Below are 20376 nucleotides of genomic sequence, written 5' to 3' on the forward strand. Positions count from 1 at the left end.
CACCTATGTTCAGGGAAGCTGAATTCAGACTGGAGCAGATGCAGAGAAGGGCCACTAGAAAGATCAGGAGACTGGAGAGCTGAAGGTCGGTGAGCAGACTAAAAGAGCTTGTTTTGTTCAGTGTAGCAAAGTGAAGGCTGAAAGGGGATATGATTGCTCCCTATAAGAACATCCACACTGGGTCAGACCAAAGGTCCATCTAGCCCAGTATCTGTCTTCTGAAATGGCCAATACCCGGTGCAATAGAGGGAATGAACAGAACAGGTAATCATCAAGTGATCCATCCCTTGTGGCCCATTCCCAGCTTCTGGCAAACAGAGACTAGGGACACCATCCCTGCCCATCCTGGCTAATAGCCATTGATGCACCTATCCTCCATGAATTTATCTAGTTCTATAGTCTTGGCCTTCACAACATCCTCTGGCAAGGAGTTCCACCGGTTGTGCGTTATGTGAAAAAATACTTCATTTGTTTTAAACCTGTTGCCTATTAACTTCATTTGGTGACCCCTAGTTCTTGTGTTATGAGGTGTGATAGACCCAGGCCAGTTGGGAACAGCAGAGTAGTAGAAGGGAGATATACTGACCACTGGACAAGCAGTTTTCTGTTCCCTGAGTGACTAGAGCAGGGGCTGCCCCAGGCTAATGAGAACACCTGACTCCAATGAACCTGCTAAGAGTCAGGTGAGGCTGTTAAGCACCTGATTCAAATTAAGGCCCCTCTGATGCTATAAAAGGGCTCACTCCAGTCAGGCCAGAGAGAGCCAGGGAGACAGAGGAGAGGAAGTGCGTGCGAGGAACTGGGAGCAAGAGGCATGCAAGAAGCTGAGAGTGAGTAGGCATACTGCTGGAGGACTGAGAAGTACAAGCGTTATCAGACATCAGGAGGAAGGTCTAGTGGTGAGGACAAAGATGATGTTTGGAGGAGGCCATGGGGAAGTAGCCCAGGGAGTTGTACTTGTCACGCAGCTGTTCCAGGAGGCACTCTAGACAGCTGCGATCCACAGGACCCTGGGCTGGAACCCGGGTTCCCCCCAAACCTCCCAACTCCTGATCAGACACAGGAGGAATTGACCTGGACTGTGGCTTCTACCAGAGGGGAAGGTCTCTGGGCTGTTTCCTGACCCACAGGGTGAATCTGTGAGGCGAGCAAATCTGCCACTAAGTGCACCCACCAAGGTAGAGGAGGAACTTTGTCATAGAGGAGTAAATAACACTTCCTTACTTTCTCCTCACCAGTCGTGCTTTTACAGACCTCAGTTATATCCCCCCTTAGTCGTCTCCTTTCCAAGCTGAAAAGTCCCAGTCTTATCTTTTCTCATATGGCAGCTGTTCCATAGCCTTAATCATTTTTGTTGCCCTTTTCTGAACCTTTTCCAATTCCAATATATATTTTTCGAGATGGGGCGACCACAACTGCACATAGAATTCAAGATGTGGGTGTACCATGGATTTATATAGAGGCGATATATTTTCTGTCTTCTTATCTATCCCTTTCTCAATGATTCCCAACATTCTGTTCACTTTTTTGACTGCCGCTGCACATTGAGTGGATGGTTTCAGAGAACTATTCACAATGACTCCAAGGTCTTTCTTGAGTGGTAACAGCTAATTTAGACCCCATCATTTTGTGTGCATAGTTGGGATTATGTTTTCCACTGTGCATTACTTGGTATTTATCAACATTGAATTTCATGTATAAATACATGAGGAGGGTAAACACCAGGGACGGTGAAGAGCTATTTAAGGTAGAGGGCAATGTTGGCACAAGAACAAATGGGTATAAGCTGGCCATGAATCAACTTAGGCTGGCAACGAGACAGGTTTCTAACTCTCAGAGGAGTGAAGTTCTGGAGTGGCCTCCCAATAGGCATGGTGGGGACAAACAACCTAACTAGTTTTAAGATGGCGCTTGATCAGTTTAGGACTGGGCTTTTATCCTATGAATGGAATTGTGGGCATGTTGGACCCTTTATAAACAGGTAAAGCAGTTGGGAAGTGAAGTGATGGGGTTACCTGTGACAGCACAGGACTGGACTCGACCCAGGAGGTTCCTTCGAGCTCTGGATCTTAATTCTCGTATGAAATGGCCTAAAATGTCAGGTTCTTAATCTGAATGTCAGGCTTTAAAAATGTTATTTCCAAAACATTTTGAAAATAACACTTGTCTGCCATGGCTGTTGCTTTGTGTATTTTAAGTCCTGTAGGAGGGATTAGCACAGCTGAGTTCATTTCCCTAACGAGGCTTTAGATGTTTCATTGAAGTATCGGTGATAGACAGAGAGTCAGTCAGCCTGGGACTTCAGTTCCTACAAAGAGGGGAGCGAAGGAAAGTTACGGCATCCCTGACTTTGTGTGTGTGATCTGCTCTCAGACGGGATCAGCTCCTGTGCGTATTCCCCACCCTCCCACTACATCATACTGGAGAGTGACATGTGAAGGGTCCCTTCTGTACTCTGAGCACAGGAACTCTGGGACAGAGGCTGTATCAGTGAAGCACGTGCTCAACAGAGACAAGATGAAGGCTTTGTTGGTATGGCATTGTTGTTGCACCAGCAGTTTGGACTAAAGTTAGTGAAGCAGCAGCTAAGCTTTGAGAGTCAGAGACTAACATTTTGAGGAATCAGAGGGCATATGCTAACTGACTGAAGACTTTTTCAAATGGAAAATACAGAGACCCAGATTGCTTTCTAACACTGAGTAACAGCAACACCCAATTAGGACTCTTTATTAGTGATAAAGTCCAAGCGATACTTTCTTAAGCCAAAAGCATGTTTATTGACTCCTTATAACAGGAGTCACAAACCTGGATAAAAAACAGTGAAATAAGAGCAGGGGAGCCGAGTTTGAGATGTGACCTCTGTCCTTCGAGATGTGTTCTCTCTGGTCCTTCGGGGAGTAGTGCATCCAACTCTCCTCATTACAGGGAAGCAATGTCTTGACCTGAGAATATCGGGCATACCAAGGAGCCTATGCTTTTCAGGTAGAGAGGAGCAGAAACATGGGCTAAGACCATCACTGGTATTTTATGTTGGCAGTGATGTAATTTGCAAAGCTGCCCTCTAAATGAAGAATTGGAAGCTATCACCTCCTGGTCTGATCCAGAGAATGTGTGGTTGATAAAATAAGTCTGAGGAACCAAGATAACCTGAGGAGGAGAGAGGCCTGGATCCTGGGTAGCAGGACAGTGTACCACTCCCCTTTCCTGGCTGGTGAATGGGGGGCACCTGAGTTACATCAATAACCTACCAGTTCTGGACAGCTCCCAGCAGAGAAATCAGGAAGGTGAGCACAGAGATCCAGCAGTGTCTCAGAACAGACATCTAAAGCACAGTGTGAAGAGAGCACACTCTGCCCCTTGGCTAATGGCTCGTGGTAACTCAGTACAACACAGTTCTGCCACCCAGGATGATCAGACAGCTCTTACTGAGGACCTTGTATCTGTGATCCCATAGTCTAAACTGAAGGTGGGGGCCATTCCATGCTGGGCCAGCAGTTCCTGTACCAGCACAAGCTCACTTCTCAGCTCCTGGGAAGTGCAGTGGATCTCTGAAGCACTGATGTGGGTCCTTTCCAGACCATCCAGCATGTGGGCCAGAAGTGTAGCCTTCACCAGTAACGCTGTGACAGCAGCATGCACCTTTGCACACCCCAGAGCTTTCATATGCAAAGGTGCAATGGCCTCTAAAAGGGAGCAGAACAAGGCATTAATAGGGTTAGGGTATTAATAGGATATCGGTGGCTGTCAAAAGTAATTTACAGAGACAGACGAACGGGCAAATATTCCTGTTCTCACTGTCCCATCCTCTCCACGAGCCAAATTCCCATGTACGCCAGAGTGCAGATAAAGCACCACGCTGCTGCAGCAGGAGTTCAGCTGTCACTGAAAAACCAGTGCCACTCAGCAGCAGCATGACGGTGCAGAGCCATGAATACCCACCAGGGACTTCTGGCTTTTTTCTGTTCCTGGCACAGGTGAATTCCAAGAACACCTGACTTGGCCTGTCCACACACGGCCCAGACACGGGCTTGTGCTTAAGCCTGTGCTAAGCTTCTCTGTTTGTTATTTAGCTTTTTTCATTTACACAAATGCCAGGCAGCTCCACTGGGCATTTGCCTCAGCTTACCTTGGCTGCGCAGAGCACAGCCAGCCCCTCCCCAACATGACAACTCTAGTACAGAGACTCTACTGCAGTTTCCCTTGCCAAGGGCAAATAGTTTATTATGCAGGTAACATCACGGGGATTCCTGGATGCAATTTCCGGTTATCCAAAACCTCCAAGCTGCTTCTCATTCTCCAGTTCACCTCTAATCACTATTCGTGATACGCTCCTAGGAGCTGGTTGAACTATGTGGTGAATTTGGCCAAGATACAGAAAACAAGTGAGGGTTGTCAGTCAATGGCACAGATCCTGCAAAGGGACAATTATGGAATACAGTGGCTGTTCCCTGGCTTTTCCTTTGCACTCTTTGTTTTGTTCGTCCCAGTCTCGGTGCTGTTTGAAGGGAGGCTGGTTTGTGGGGGGAAACATTGGAACAACAAACCTAAACGTAGCAGGTTTTTCTGCATGTGGATCGTGGGCTAGAGCCCAGGTGAATTGTATTAACCTGACTGAGAACAACATTGGAAAAAATGTAAAGAATACTATGAAGTCACTTCAACCCCAAGTTCAATGTAGCTTGGAAGTTGAAATATGGCAGGAAGTAATGTGCTGCTTCTTCCATTTCACTTTATTTAAAGCAATTATTCTAGCACCTCATAGTTAAAGAGATTGCCAATTAGTGCAGGTCCTACATATAAACAAATTTGTGCCTTATGAACAAGTGTCATATATGCAACCAGCTTTGGTTTGGTTTTAAGGCTGACACTGGGAAGGAATTAGATGCGATGCCAGTGCAGCTACGTACCTTGGCTCCACCAGTGCTTGCAGTGCTGCAGGCTGTGTAAGATGCTGGGTCCGGTGGCTTTCAGCCAGCGTTGAGTGAACTCACAAAGCCGAGTAGAGGCGGGCACCCTGTCTAGCAGCTGGAGGAGGAAGGGGAGCAGCAGTCGGGATAAGACAGCTGGCTCTGCAAAAACATTGGGTTCATCCTCTTTATACAGACTGACCGCTCTGAAAGGGAAACCAAGTCAAATGATAAACCCCACATTTTGTCTCATTCATTGATCTGCTCCTCCAAACACCTCTGCACGATTTCACGCTGTGATGGCACCGTGATGGGTGTTGCATGAGCAGACAGGGCTTTCGGTATTGGTGACTAGAAAGGATGGGATTTCACATATTTTGTGTCTACAGATTGAAAGGCCCAAGGCCTCCTTCTGTGGAGGACAGTTCCCTTGGGATGCTGGCAACAATGTTTCCCATCTTTAGAGCACAGTTTTACAGCACTGTACACCCATTAACTCCTGTCTCTTCCAGGGGAGTTGTGTGGATTAAGAAGTGTCATCTCCACTGCACAGAGGGAAAAGCAGAGAGATTAAAGGCCTTATTTTCAAATTTGAGTGGCTAAAGCAAGGCACCTATGTAATTGGCCTGATTTTGAGAGGTGCTGAGCACACACAACCACCAGTGAAGTCAATGGGAGCTATAGGTGCTCAAAACCTCAAAAAAACCCAAACAAAAACAGGCCACTTATTTAGCTGCTTTAATAGAGATTTGAATTCTTAAATTTAAGCCAGGACTTTCAAACGTAGGTGGACTAAATTACCTCCCCAGGTGACACAGTGAGACACTGGCAGAGATGGAGACAGAACTCAGTAGCCCCTGCCCTCTATTTTCAGCCTCACTTGCATCCAGTCTGGACATTTTTATTTAAAAAACAAAAACAAAGAAACCCCCCAAAAGACCATTTCTTTGCAGGGCCTAGTTTTTAATCTGCCCTTATAAAACCAAGTCGTCCCTATGGCTTTTATTCTGGAATACCACCTGGAGCGGCTTCCTCCGGAAGCAGAGACAAAACCAGGCTGCATTTGCTCTTTTCACTTCCACTAGCAGACGGCGCATTCCCTCCTTGCCCTTTGCTGGCACACAGGGATCACTGCTTGCATGTCTGAGCTGGCCCTTTACCAGCTGGTCACTTGGGCTCCCTCCTAAGAGGCAACCGAATTCTCATGATTTGCCTTCGTTCCTGAAGACAGGTTTCCCAATCCTAGTCTGCATTGTGGCTGCTTTGCAATACACTGTTGGCATAACCAGCCATGGCGGGATCTCACTAGGGTATTCGTATACTCTTGTGGCATGAACCTACCATAGACACTCTTAAGCCATTTCTAGTGTCTGCAGCTAGTGTCGGGAGGATATGGCTGGGAGAAAACTAGGAGTGGCCAGATCTTCCTACGCCACAGCAATCCCTAGTTCTCCTCCCGGCCCCTTGGGACTACTGCCAGGCAGCTGCTCTAATACACACTGTGATATTGGACCAGTGCAAGTGGGATGTGGGAACACAAAGGTGCCTCAAAGCAAGCTTTGTATCCCTTCTGGAGCTGCTGTGTGCCCTCCCCTTGGCCACAGCTGAAGATGGGTACTGAAATATTTCTGGTATGTGTCTCCTTATCACCGCTTTAGAATCTTAGCTGCTCACTTGTTGGCCTCCAGTTCTGTCAAGATGTTGCTGAGATCCATCGTGGGGAGGTGCCGAAGCAAAAACTCAAAGGTTTCTTGGCAGCCCCAGAACTTTTCCAGCAGGACATGCAGCAGGCACACCAGCCCTCTGTTACCCTGGATGAAAACACAACTATCTTGAGGCTTCGCTCCCGACACATGCTGAACAAGGCTGGCGAAGACAGAGGCTTCACGCCGTACTTCCTGATCCTCATCTTGTAGCAGGTAAATGCCCATGTCCATCACACTGAGTGGAAAAAGAGGGCAGACTTCATTGTAGTAGCATATGGTGCTATCTGAAGCATTTCTAAGCTGTCCAACCACAATGCCAGGGGATAATCTTACACAGGTTGTAACTGACAGGAAACTTGGATGGTCAGTATCATCATTACTTGTTTCTGGTAGTGCTTGTAATGTGTCAGGTGTTACATACATGAAAGGCCCTGCTGCCATGAGCTTACAGTTGGAAGAGACAAAGCTAATAGATGGAGGTTAAGGGAAAGGGGTAAATATACCAGCAGAATGGTCAGATGGAAACTAGCTACATCCTGGTAATGTTTGTTTAACAAAGATTCTTTCTTTTCTCTTTTGTAAAGTGACATACAATATCCTCAAGTACTCCACAACCTTGTCACAGTCAGCCTGTCTCTGTTCATCAGGGCAAAGTGCCCCATCCAATATTATATTGAGGATTTTCATGAGGACACTGTTGGGGAGAGTTGGACCCAACATTTACATTTTGTTTAAAAAAATATTGTTTTACAAATCCGTAGGTCAACAGAAACGTTTCCAGTATTTTTATTTAAACTCCAACTTACAAGTCTTTTGTTTAAATATTCCTATGTTGTGTTTGCAACTGGAATATTGCAGAGTTGAGTGACCCTGCGTGAGGGCCAGAAAATGAAACTGACAAGTTCATTTTTCATTGTCCAGGCTGAGTGAAATGCAGAGAGTAAATCAACAGTACTTTAAATCAACAGTACTTTATAGCAAAAAGGAGCTGAGGCTTTCAGGTGTTAGCAGCAGCAGCAGAGGTAACAGCATCTTGTTTTAAAAAATGTGATTTGTAACTTGGCAATGGCCCCTTTAATATTCTTCAGTGCAGTTTTCCTAGTGCGAGTCTTCTATTAAACAGGCAAGTTATTAACCTTTAGGGCAGGAAACTGGGATTTTGGATGCTGGAGCAGTACTGGAAATGTGTATTGTCAATGACCATCAAGAAAACCTGACTTTCATGCCACGAGTATTGCTCAAAGTCAAACTAAATTAGCTCTTGCCAGGAAATTAAATATAAATAATGAGGTTTTTTAGTTATAAAGAGAATAAGGATGGATGATATTTACCCCCCTCATACATGAGGGGGTAAATAGCTATTTAAGCTAAAGGGCAGTGTTGGCACAAGAACAAATGGATATAAACTGGCCATGAACAAATTCAGGCTGGAAATTAGAAGAATGTTTCTAACCATAAGAGGGATGAGGTTCTGGAACAGCCTCCCCACAGGAGTTGTGGGGGCAAACAATTAGTTTCAAGAGAAAGCTGGATACATTTTTTTAGTGTTACTGTATGATGGGGTTGCTTGTGCTGGTAGGGGTTAAGGCTCAGCAGCCCTGAGGCCCATTTCTGGTGTACGTCATATGGACCTAAAAGTTCATGCTTTAGGTCAGGTAGAGATTTTCCCCTCCAGTGTATTCTAGGTTGTTTTTTTTAAATGTCCTTCCTCTGAAGTATCAGGGATGGCCACAGCTGGCAACGGGACATTGAATGGAGAGGGCCAGAACTCGGAGATGGCACCAAGCATTCTCTCTGTCATATATGCTTGACTGGCTGGTTCTTGCTCACATGCTTAGAGTCTAACTGATGGCCATGTGTGGGGTCAGGAAGGAATTCCCCACCCCGCCCCCAGGTCAGATTGGCAGAGTTTTCGCTGCCTTCTGCAGCAGATGGGTGCGGGTCAGTTACCAGGATTATGTGGGTGTATCTCATTGAATCATTTCCTGCTGTTGAGGGGGCCTCAGGCACTGGTGCACTGCAGCCCCTCCTACTGTCTGCCTGTGGCACATAATACTGTGGTCTCATTTCAGTGGTTGGGTTCAGTGTGTGGGAGGTGGTGGCCTGTGATACGAGGTGTGAGAGGTCTGATGAGATGATCTGGTGGGTCCCTTCTGGCCTCAACTCTCTGACTCTAAGTGTCAGCTACATACCGCACAGCCACGGACAGCAGGGATGGGCAGGAGGCTTCCAGGGCACTCTGAACCACGTCAGCTCCTGCCAGCTTGAGAGACCTTGCCGCTGCCAGTCTCAGCACCTCCGAAGAAATGGATCTGCTGCATCTTTCCAGCATCACACACCATCGCTCAAGCAGAGGATAATCCCGAAGCTTGGAACTGTCACAGGACAAGTGAGAGAGGAGGAATGTCAAAGTCAGGTCATTCCTTCTGGCTCCATCAGATGCCAGCACTCAGCTGACTGCCCCAACACAGAATTCTCCCTTTTCAGGGAGGTTCTGTACCAATAAGCCAAACCCATGACACTGCACCAGACTAGTGAAGCTGCCATAAATCCTTTGACATTGGTGCATTTGTTGATGTCCACTGCAAAAACTAAATCAAAATGCAGGTCCTGCAGCGAAGGGTCATGGATCTCTGCAGTACACTGTGGAGAAGCAATAGCACCTCTGGTTCTGTCCCTCTCACAGCAGTTACAACCTATTATTCTCCACCCATTCAAGCACAGGGTCTGGGAGTCCTGCGAAGCAGGGCCACTTGAGTTCAAATGCTACACCAGGCACAAAAGGATTACTGTAGCTGCCAGTATTTTAGGGTGACACCCGCCCCAGGGCTCCTTGGACACACACACCACTGTTTATGCTGTACCCTGCATACTGGACAATTCTCTACTGCATCGACACCTCTGTAACTGGCAGCCCTACGTTTCTTAGCCAGCACCATTCTACGTGTCGCTGCAGGCATGTAACTACAGCTCCTGTTCAGTTGCAAGCGATCTGCTTCTCTTCAATGTTTGTCTCCTCGCTTTCTTGAGGAGTGGAGTAAATTGGTATAAGACCACCTACCACGCAAGGCAGAGCTGCAATGCGGCGCCAGTAAAATTGGTATCGTGGAAGGGCACATGCCTCCAATAAAATTCAATGCCAAGCAAGTAAGAGCAAGAGGAAAAAAGCCAGGACAGACGCACAGACCTGAATATATTATATAGGCAATGCCAAAAAGGTGTCTGCTGTTGTAGGGATCAGTGCTGCTCCTACTGAACCCAGGGCAAAACTCTTATTGACGTCTATGGCTCATCAGAAAATTAGAGGGAGGGTACAGGAGAATAAGATTCTGCTTACCCCAGGACAAAGAGCAAGCTGATCACGGAGAGTGCCTGGAAGAGGAGGTCTGGGCCAGGAGACTCTGTTTCCACCATAGATAGCAGGACATCCACACATGCTGCTGCAGGACCCAAGAGTTTATGGAAAACATCCTGGGCCTGGGATGGAGGATTGCGGCACAGATGCACCAAAGCCTCCAGGTATAACTTCAAGAACTCTTTGTCCCGCCGACCTTGTAGCACTGACTTTAGGTTCTCCTGATGAAGAAATGGAAAATTCCCAGAGAAATAAGGAATCACCGTCCCTCTTGGTAAAAGTCCTTTTGATTCGGGATGAGCAATGACGCTTCTAAAGTTAAAATGCAGCTGTGGAAATGCGGTGGATTAACGCACTAGCCACTCGCCTCTAGGGACTTGGGTTCTAACTCCCAGTAGGATGCAAAGGGAAAGGCATATGGTTTCAGTACTAAGTGAATGGCCTCAGCACAGTGGTTTCTAGGAACACCTAACTAGCCACGCTCATCAGAATGAGAGCTCAGAAAGGCACGATCTGTTTCACAGTGTGGGGGTGTTAGGACTGCACAGGTCCTGAACATTCGCTCTGATTTAAAATCTCTGTGGAGCCTTGCCTTACCAGTAAGGTCAGCTGGAGACTCTCCTCTAAGTCCTTGCTTCTTTCTTCCTCCCCTTCAATCACCCACGTCAGGATGGCTGATTGTATATCAACATCTGACCCTTGGAGGAGCAAGCAAACAGCACCAACTCTCTCAGTCCCAGCCAGGCTTGCTGCCTCCTTGCAGAGGAAGTGGGTGATGACTTGATGGAACACAGCAGAGCCCACCTGCAAGAAAACCAGAACAGCTGCTTATATGCTACTCCATGAAAGGCTTTGCTTTCCAGACCGAGACAAGATCCCTTTGATGTGGGCCAGGTTTGGATGAGTGCCCTACACTACATGCCCACTGCTAGCACATTGAATAAAAGTGAAATAGCCGAGAACTAAATTTAACCTACGTTTTCCCCTTAAGCAGAGATGCTCAAGGTTAAAGGCCATTCACCATTTTTGTAAGAGCACCAGAGACTTTTTAAATCAGAAAGCATTCCTCTCCTTCTCCAGCCACTTTGCAAACACCAACTGGTGAAGCCTCAAAGGATCCCACTGAGAGAACGACTGCTCCTTATCCCTATCCTGTACTCCAGACCCAGCAGAGTGTTTACAATGGTCCATTGTGAGTTTGCAGCTTGACTGGTAGCATATTCCTTATCCTTGAGCTGTTTCTGAGGCCCCAGTGAGCCACAATGACCACATCCTCAGGAGAGGCAAATACCTGGAGTTCGGAAGATCTTGCCTTCTGCTCTGGCCCGAAGCTGTGCAGTTCACTGCTCACAACCTCTCGAAAACGCTTGGCAAAACCCTGGGTACAGCTCCCCGCCAAGAGGGAGATGACTTGGAGGTAGGCTGAGCGAATCAGAGGGCACTGCTGTGCAGGGGTGACCAACCAGAACTGGCCTTCCATCTGGTGAGCCACAGACCGCATGGCATCTGGTGACGAACTGAAAGGAAACAGCAGAGTTTACTTAGCGAGGTACCTGTTGTAGTAAGATGAGGCCCGAAACATAAACTCTTGTATCAAAGGCCCAGTCTGAAGTCTGAACCAAAGTACTTCCAAGCACTGCTAAGCAAAAGCTGGGCTGTGAGCCAGAGACAGGCCCCACTCACAGAGGTTGGTGAGAAGAGGGCTGCTAGAAGCAGGTGCATCCGCACATAAGTGCTAATAAGAGGAACTTGTGCCAAGATGGCATCAGAACACTCGAGAGAGAGAACAAGGAACAGGCAGGTGCATCTTAAAGGCAGGGTCAAAAGGACAGCATGATGGATAGATCTGTTTGAAACAACATGATCAAAGGAGGAGACAGCACCCTAATGAGTCAAGAGGCTGTAGCTCAATACGTCAGAAGGGATGAGTAATCTGTCCTGTAACTGTATAAAAGTAGGTCCCGGAGTGCACATCTTTGTCTGGCCTAGGGGGCAGTGGAAAGTCCTGCCACTGACTGAGCGGGCCCATTGCCGGGGGCACAAATTCGTAGTATGTCTTGTGGAGTCTACGGGAAACTAATACTGTGCTTCGTTTGACAATAAACCTGACTCAGGTTCCTTCGTATCTTACTAGAGTCTGTGGTCGTTGGAGGTTCTCTCGTGGCTTGCTGTGCCAGGGATCTGCGCTGAGCCAGGGCAGCAAACAGAGGGAACACGCATGCAGCCGACTGTTATCATCATTGAGCAAGAGCAGAGCACCACACCTGTAGCTACTGACAACATCCGTAACAATAGTTATGGGTTAGCTGTTACTAGCCACCTTGGATGCAGGAGCGTTAGCTTGTCTCTTTGAAAGGTGCTGGCCCAGTTCTCTCTGCAGACCGATGCATTACAATTCTGTTTCTTGGAAGGGGACAGGGTACTGCATTGATAAGGGTTGGGAAGGTCGGTCGCTACTAGACCACCTTGTATCCTGTCTTATGGTGGCGTCATTGGGCTCTTTCCTCCTGTTTCTAGGGTGTGTGATAGAACCTTTTCCCCATCCCTGCAACCAAACAGAACATGAGGTCAGCGTACGTTCTTCTGCATTGTCCCTGGCACTCCATGAAGCGGCCAGCAGGGCTCCATGCAGTCTGGTCTGTCCTTATTTCTTGCCCCTTCGATAGCAAATGGAGCCATTTCACAAAAGGCAGGATTGCCATAAGCACAGGAAGCGAGTCAGGTGGTGAGTCTGTGATGGAGCCACCGCTCTGCCACTCAGCTGGGAAGCAACATTCCTAAGTTAATTTCAGTGTTTGCCTCGGCATTCCTTGCCAGGCTGCTCACGCTACGCCCCTGGCTTTGGAATTTGGATCTGAGGTCATGCCTTGCTGCCGTGAAAACAGAAAGGGAGTAAGGGAACAGCACTAGAAACCCACTCACCAGTTCGTGTCTGCAGCGTAAGCCAGCAGAGCCTGTATTTGCAGCAGACGCCCATGCAGCATGTTGTGGGATAGGACACCGCCTCGCTTAGCTAAGTCCCCAGCCAGTCGCAGCAGGATCTTCCCGTATTCAGCTGTAGGGACAACAGGGACCAGGGCCTTGGCTGCCATGACTCGCACAGCGTAGATGGGGTTTCCTGCAAGCTGAAGCAAGGGCTCCAGGAAGCAAGTGGAGACGCTGCAGAGCGAGCAGTGCAGAGCGGGAAACAAAGCAAAGATTATCCTCCAGCTGGTCTACGTCCCTGCTAAACGGAGCTGAACGGACAGGGCTAGAAAAGGACGACAGCTTCAGAACATGTCTCGACTCTGCACGTCAGTTCCATGGGGTCTCTGAGCCCTCAGGACCAGCAGTGCCACTGTAGCGCCCTGCCGTCGCGCAGCCCATCCTCTGCCAGGACGCAAGTGACCCAGACGAGGACAGGGACCCTCCCCCTCTGCAGAAGATGGCTGAATGCCATTGGCTCTGGGAGGCTGTCAACCTCACGCAGGCCAAAGGTAGCAGTGCCCCTGCAGGGACCCCCAGCCTGTACCCTGCCACCTGCCCATGGGGTGGCGGCCTCCACATTTTCTCTACCTGCTCAGTCCATCTGCCCCGGGTTGGAGTTTTGCCAAGAGCGTGAGGATGGCGTGGAGCGAGGGGCAGAGGTGAAACCTCCCTCCCTCTGGCTCTCCTGCCGTCTCCAGAGCTGAGTGCAGCTCTCCCAGCAGGATCTCCCTCAGCTGCGGGTAGCGGCTGAAGAACGCCTGAGGGCTCACCCCATCCTGAGCACAGCTATCGTCCCGGCTCCGCTTCGGACCCAGCACCCGAGCTGCGAGGGCGCCTGAAAGAAAACAAGCAGGGGAAGGACATCAGGAACTACGGCCATTGGCACATGGCAGCGTTGAACTAGCAACCCACGTACTCTGCCCTGTGTTTCAGCAGGAACAGTAAAGTCCACCAGAGCAGCATTCAGGCAGAGGCAACACATTAGTGGCTTGAGCACAGAGACTCCCTGATGTCTCTCGTTGGAGCCTGCTTCAAATCCCAGCAGGGCTGGCTCAGTCATTCGTCGTTCCCAGGCAGGGAGATGGAGTTCCAGGCAATTTACTCGATGGGGGGTGCTCTCAAGAGACTCCGGAAAGCAGGTCCCCCCTGCTCTGCAGGGCATTAAAGATGCTTTGGCCTGTTTGCTGGGGTTTGCCTTGGGCCCTTATCCAGCATCTCACGCTGAGTCACCCTCTGCCCCAGAGATGGCTGCATTTCATTGAGGCCGTGTGTAGTGGGAGAGATGGAGACAAGTCAAAATTTAGATCCTGACTGGGACTGCCCCAAAGGTCAGCCCTGGGATTTTTGCTTGGGACCATCTGTTGAGGGCAGTTTGGAAAATGCTTTGCGGGGGTGGGATTCTGTATAAAACATTATTCTTAGACCCCTTAGGGAGCAGCTACCGTGACCCTCCCTAAATAGCAAAGGAAGCGGCTACCAGACCTGGTAAGCTGAGCATTCCTGAAGTAGCCCAGCGCTTGCCTAATCTGGGACTCTTTCTAACAGATATAGGAATTAGCCTGCTCAGACTCACCATAGACTGGAGGACACGTTTTGCAAACCGTACGACACTGTCTCCTCCCTCCTCCCCCATCACTATTGTTCACAGCAGAGCTTTTGCCATGCTCTTCTTGCTTTATGTTCCATTAGCCCCTCAGAGGGCACTAAGGGCCGGGCACTGAACAGAGCAATGGCCTTGCTCCTGTGGAGACTGACTGATGGAAGGACACCCGTGTGTGCACCCCATGGCACTGCTAGGAATAAGCAGCTATTACTCACTGAAGAGCTGGATGGCTGCGTTTCTCATAGCCCAGCTAGACGAGCCTAGTGCCTTCAGAAGAAGAGCCATCATAGGTGTGACATACTGTAGCAGCGCCGTTCCTAGGCCAGAGCCACGCACCAGTGTCTGTAGCACATGCAAGGCAGAGACCTGCAGAGAACACACAACAGAGATCACCGTGGTGGCCCAGGGACATCTTGGTGCCCACCGGCAGAAGGCAGTGCCCTGGGTCTGGTCTCTACAGAATCGTTCATCAAAGGGTTTCTGGCAAGGTCTCCAGCGAAAGCCTGTGTCACGCTGATCGTCGTCATCACTGTGACATGTTTGTACAGATACTATGTAAGGAGGGAGTGTGTGTGTTTCTTTCAGGTGGGACCTGCTTATCCACCTGTGTGGCTATATGTAAACTGAGTACTGTGTACTTCACGACAGCTGTCTGTTTACCGACTGACCACAGTGCTAATTAAGAGATTGTGTAATCTCCATGGGAGATTCTCTGCAGGAAAAAACAAGCAGCAGGAGGTACCCTGTTTACAAGTGATGACAGTGGATGGCTGGAACTATGTCTGAAGATACAATGGAATATCCAGGTATCCTTCACTAAGGGGTCAAGCTGCCAGCTGGCTTGTTGTATGAACGAAGGATCACAGCTGGTCTGGCTCTGATGAGAAGAGAGAGACTTTGGGTGAGTCACCTTTGAGACAGGGGAATGTCTTGTTAAGTTTAGGCTCACGTGATTTTATTTTATACGTAACCATTTGTTCCCATTAATTCTGCCTGCTTCTTCTCAAATCTCAGGTCTTTGTTAAATAAACTTTTACTTGGTTTCACTAATCCGAGTACTGTCAGTTGAGTGGAGCGGTGGTTCTGAGGTGCAGCTGGTGTGTACTGTGCATTTGGGAGCAGTGGATCTGTGAATGTGGGGAGCGTGTAGTAGACTACGGACTGGACTCTTCCAGGGGAAGCCTGGAGAGCTCAGGGGCTGCATATGCCTATTCCTTACGTGCAGAGGGACTGTGAAGCCTGTGTGGGCTGAGGGGGGGAGTGCATGTGTTGCCTGTGGCTGGTGGAATTTGTGAACTGACCCCTCACAGATATGGCTTCCTTATGCTAAGGGCAGGTGGTAGCGAGGTGCCTTGCAGCCGTGGCTACTACCCCCAGAAGTGTCGCAGTCATTTCCCACTCGTAGAGCAGCTTTCATTGCAAAGGAGCTTGACGTACTACACAGAATGCACACGAGTCACTTCGGGGTGGGAGTAGGGACACAGCAAACACTAAGCATTAGTTTGGGGCAGCGAAAAGAAAGCTGTCTTCCTCAGCTGGACTGGCCAGGGAAGGTAAGTGGGTGTGATGCTGCAGTGAACAGCTCTACTCTAGTGAAAACCAGCAGGACACCAGGAGTGGGCACGAGTGGTTTGCTTGTGGGTTTGGTCTCCTCTGAGAGATGGTGCTGCTGGCAGCACAGAGACCCCAGCCGCGTTCGGAGGGCAGGGTGCTCGCTCAGCAGCATCACTGGCGCGGAGTCAGGAGGCAGCCTGCCTGGCTAACCAAGAGGCAGGTCTCTTCTGCTGACTATCATCCACTAATGTGGAAGCTGAACTGCTCGGCGCTCAGGCCTCTCACCTGAGGGAGGTCCAGCGTCTGGTCCCAGTTCTGTGGGAGAGGCGTGTTGGCCAAGGCCAGTAAAGTCTGGATGCAATGTGCTAGCAGAGGGCGCGCCTTGGAGGGATCCTCCCCACCGAGGATACACAGGAAGAGCATGGGGAAGCCGGCTGCCCTGCGGGTAATGGAGCTGCTCCTGGGGCCGCTTAACAATTCCAAACCCTGAGAAACAAAAGCAGTGCTGGAAGCTGTATGTGACTGAGAGATTAAACCTTGCAGCGTTCAGACTGGGATTGCAGTTTAGGAGCTCTTAGCTCCCAGGCCTGTGCTCACACCGCTGGTAAATATCCAACGCCCATGTTTGTTCTGTAACAAGTGCTGGGCGTGATATAGTAACTCCTCAATTAATGTCATCCTGGTTAACGTTGTTTTGTTGCTGATCAATTAGGGAATGTGCTCGTTTAAAGTTGTGAAATGTTCCCATTTGGCAGCCAGCTACTTTGTTTACTGCTTGCAGGAAGAGCAACCTGTTGCAGTTAGCTGGTAGGGGCTTGGAACCAGCGTGGACTGGCAGCCCCGCCATCAGCTCCCCCCTCCCGTAAGTTCCCTGCACAGCAGCTATCCAGCAGGATAGCAATTGCAGCTGTCTCCCCCCCCCCCACTGCCATGTGCTACTCCTGTCCTCTGCCTTGGAGCTGCTCCCCAAGACTCTTGCTTGCTGGGGGGGGGGGAGGAAGGAAGAGGAGGTTCTAATGTCTAATGTCAGGGTGCCCCCCTCCCTGCTCCTGCACCCTGCTTACCCATCTTTCATAGAGCAAGGGGGACACAGGATGGAGGGAGCTTGCAGCAGCTGCAGTCTCAGCAAGCTGATCTAATTAACAAGGCAGTGTACTTAAGGGGAATGCACATATCTCCCTCCATTCCTGCTGCCCTGCAGAGTGAGAGAGTTAACCCTTGAGGGCTCAGCCAATTGCTAGTTCATCATTTAGCAGTAAAGGGAAATAGCCCACCCTCTGACTCCTCCACCTCAACCAAGCTTCACAATCATCATCACTGTGTACCAGTATTAAATTGTTTGTTTAAAACTAGAGAGAGTGTGAGTGTGTGTGTGTGTGTAATAATATACTCTTTTGTCAGGTGAAAAACATTTCCCTGGAACCTAACCCCCCCTTTACATTAATTCTTATGGGGAAATTGGATTTGCTTAACATGATTCACTTGAAGTCGCATTTTTCAAGAACATAACTACAAGCTTAAGTGAGGAGTTACTGTACAGGGTTGGTACACGTGGACTTAACAGCTGAGAGGGGAGAGCAGGATCCAAAGGGCGTTTTGCTTAGTCCTCAGTGGCTGTAGGCTGGTTTGGGAAGAGGGGTTCAGTGGAGTGGTAGGGATGCTCAGACTTTTGAGGTATACAAGGCCCCAGCCAGGGATTTGGGGGAATACAGCAATGATCTTTGGTCCTTAAATTTACAACTGTTCTAAACCTCTCTAAAAACCACACACAGGGGTGTGTGCTCAGCACAATACATGAGTGAGGGGTCAGAGGTCAATGATTTGCCCATCAGAACTCTGAACTGATTAAAGTTAATTAGTCTGTATCCCCTTCCAGAAGGGGGCTGAGTTTTCCTGTGTTTGAACACGTACTGGTGCCCTGATCCTGACTGAGGTCTTTGGGTACCTCTGTAATATAAGTAACAGTTACCTTCAACTGAATGACCTTCTCCCCTTGGTGCCTAGAGCAAGAAATGGTTGCAGTACCTGTGCCAGCATCGTTCTTGGCACTGCCTGCAGTTCTGCATGAGGATGGTTCAGCAAAGCAGTGCAGAATTTGGTGAATCCCATGCTGCAACCTTCAACTGCTCCCTAGGACAGAAGAATACTCCAGGCTTTGCAAGTTCAAAGGGCTTTCCATCTGCTCCCTAATCAACCTTCACCACAGCCCCATGAGGGGGACACTCGCCTCTTTTCACAGATGAGGAAGCAGAAACAGATAAATGTAATGACTTGGTCAAAGCTGCAGCAGTTAAGTGTCAGCACCGGGATTAGAAACTGGGAGCTCCTGACTCATAGTCCCATGCTTAAACCAAAGCCCCTGGCCTACATGATAAAACATTAAAACGGAAGATTTTTGTGGAGCAGAGAAGTGGATTTTGTAGGTGAGGCTAATTATGAATCTCCGCTGTGGAATCAAAGGGGACAGTCAAGCCACTCGCTTGTCTCATGTGATACATCAAACCCCCACTGGGGTTACCACACATTGTCTAGCCCCTACAGTAGCCCAGAGGCTGAGTGACAGAGCTCATAGCGCTATCTAAGAAACAGTGACACGACCCGTTGCATCCACCCAAAGGGATCCAGGTTTACTGCTGGGACACATGGAAGGTAGGTCAGGAAGAAGAAGAGGAGAGGGGATATCGGACGCTGTTCTGTGGTCATTGCCACTGTCCAAAGCTGTAATGACTGGCTCCAAATGGAGCCCTGCCGTCTCCCTGGCCAGGAGCTGGCCCTTGTAAGGGTTAAATGGAGACGTACTGGTGGGAAAACATCTGCTGGATGCTTTCCTGGGTGCTGTAAGTCCCCGGTAGCCCCATTAAAGTCAGTGGAGTTGTTCCAGTGTCATGGGGTGTAACAGCAGAATCGGACCCAGGGACCTGACAAATGGCCCTTAAACGACAGACCTTACTGCCCGCAAGGGACAGTGAAATGAGCCCTGGGCCATTCAGAAGGGAGGGAGACCCCCCGCCCCCCCGTCAGGCCTGAGATGGGACGGAGGGTGTGGCACAGCCTATCCATCCAGGCCGGACGCTGTTCTTACCCAGTGCCGGCACTTCAGCAGCACTTCCTGAAACACTCTAGCCGCCATCTTGACCACCGTGAGCGGCAGGAGTGGCTCAGCCCCTGCCGGTGGTGCCAGAGGGAGAATCTTCTCCACGAGGCCTCCCAAGAGCAGCCCTATTTCCTGCGGGGTCCGAAGAAACAAACCAAATTAGGTGTGAGAGCAAGACTTGGCTCAATTGACGTGGCCTCTCTCCTCCTTGGGGCTAGTGAGGGATTTGGTGCATTGCTGGCTTATGCTCCAGGGTGCTTTAAAACGCTGAGAGCACACGGTGCCCGGCAGACATGCCTCAGCCTTGTTTCTACTGGTACAAATGGAAAAGCCCCCTCCAGCTGGTCTTTCGCTTTGCCCTCCCCTCACCCTTGCCCCAGTCAATGCTTCAGTAAGGTGGGGAATTTATACCTATGCAGTCTCTGGCAAGGATCAGTCTGAGCCAGGTTTGGTCCTGCTGCCATTGAAATGGTAAAAATTCCCACTGATTTCAGTGGGAGCAAGATCAGGTCCCTGATTATCCCATCACCTTGATCACTGATGTTTGCGAGTACCCAGGAATCAACGAGCTTTCCAAACCAGGCAGGCAGAGAGCAGCAAGTCTCTGTCATGCAAGGACCCTGCAGGTTCTGGGAGGCATTTTAATGCCAAGGCAAATCAATCAGGGTGTCGTTTATTATTGCTAAAGGGCAATAGCTAAGACTAGTGCTTTGCAGACTAGTGTGAGAAGCCCAGGTCCCTGCCCTGAGACGCTGAGTTAAGCAACGTACAGATAAAGGAAGTAGGGGGACGACTGGAACAAAATTATCTGATTTTGTAATGCTGAGGCGTGGCACAAGGAAGCGGGAGAGGACAGGTAGCAGAAGGTGGTCACAGAAGTGAATGCTCAGGAGGACCTTGAAGGAGAAGAGCACGGTGGCTAGGAAACATGGCTCTAATGAATGCTCCCTCAAGCTGTTTACAATTCTTTACTGATCTGGCAGCCAAGTGCAATGCAGAACGGTGCAAAACTCTCTTCTGCCTTTCCAAACATGCAAATCAGTGCTAGAAATAATTTCCTAGCTGAGCCTGGCCCTCAAAACCCTCAGTGAGCAGTGTAGGAACTGACTGATCCACCGAGTCAAATCATCACTAAGAGCAAAATTCTCCTGGAACAGGGACAGTTCTGCTGCAGCCGAGAGCCTCTGTCC

General features: G+C 49.4%; 1 protein-coding gene across 3 annotated transcripts in view; it reads right to left on the minus strand.

The window, feature by feature from the left end:
* Positions 1-2711: 2711 nt before the first annotated feature.
* The window catches only part of LOC115661031 (thyroid adenoma-associated protein homolog), a 39256-nt gene continuing 21591 nt past the window's right edge, over positions 2712-20376 (minus strand). For all 3 annotated transcript variants that reach the window (XM_030583154.1, XM_030583156.1, XM_030583155.1), the window contains 13 exons: positions 19175-19318; positions 18118-18222; positions 16378-16578; positions 14754-14904; positions 13524-13770; positions 12891-13127; positions 11260-11485; positions 10566-10772; positions 9951-10189; positions 8806-8988; positions 6582-6848; positions 4908-5113; positions 2712-3683 (listed from right to left, as the gene is read on the minus strand). In XM_030583154.1, the coding sequence (XP_030439014.1) occupies positions 3412-3683; positions 4908-5113; positions 6582-6848; positions 8806-8988; positions 9951-10189; positions 10566-10772; positions 11260-11485; positions 12891-13127; positions 13524-13770; positions 14754-14904; positions 16378-16578; positions 18118-18222; positions 19175-19318 (2685 nt within the window). In that variant the 3' untranslated portion in view covers positions 2712-3411. The remainder of the gene's footprint in view (positions 3684-4907; positions 5114-6581; positions 6849-8805; positions 8989-9950; positions 10190-10565; positions 10773-11259; positions 11486-12890; positions 13128-13523; positions 13771-14753; positions 14905-16377; positions 16579-18117; positions 18223-19174; positions 19319-20376) is intronic.

Source organism: Gopherus evgoodei, chromosome 13 (assembly GCF_007399415.2).
Source record: "Gopherus evgoodei ecotype Sinaloan lineage chromosome 13, rGopEvg1_v1.p, whole genome shotgun sequence".
NCBI classification, from domain to species: domain Eukaryota; kingdom Metazoa; phylum Chordata; order Testudines; family Testudinidae; genus Gopherus; species Gopherus evgoodei.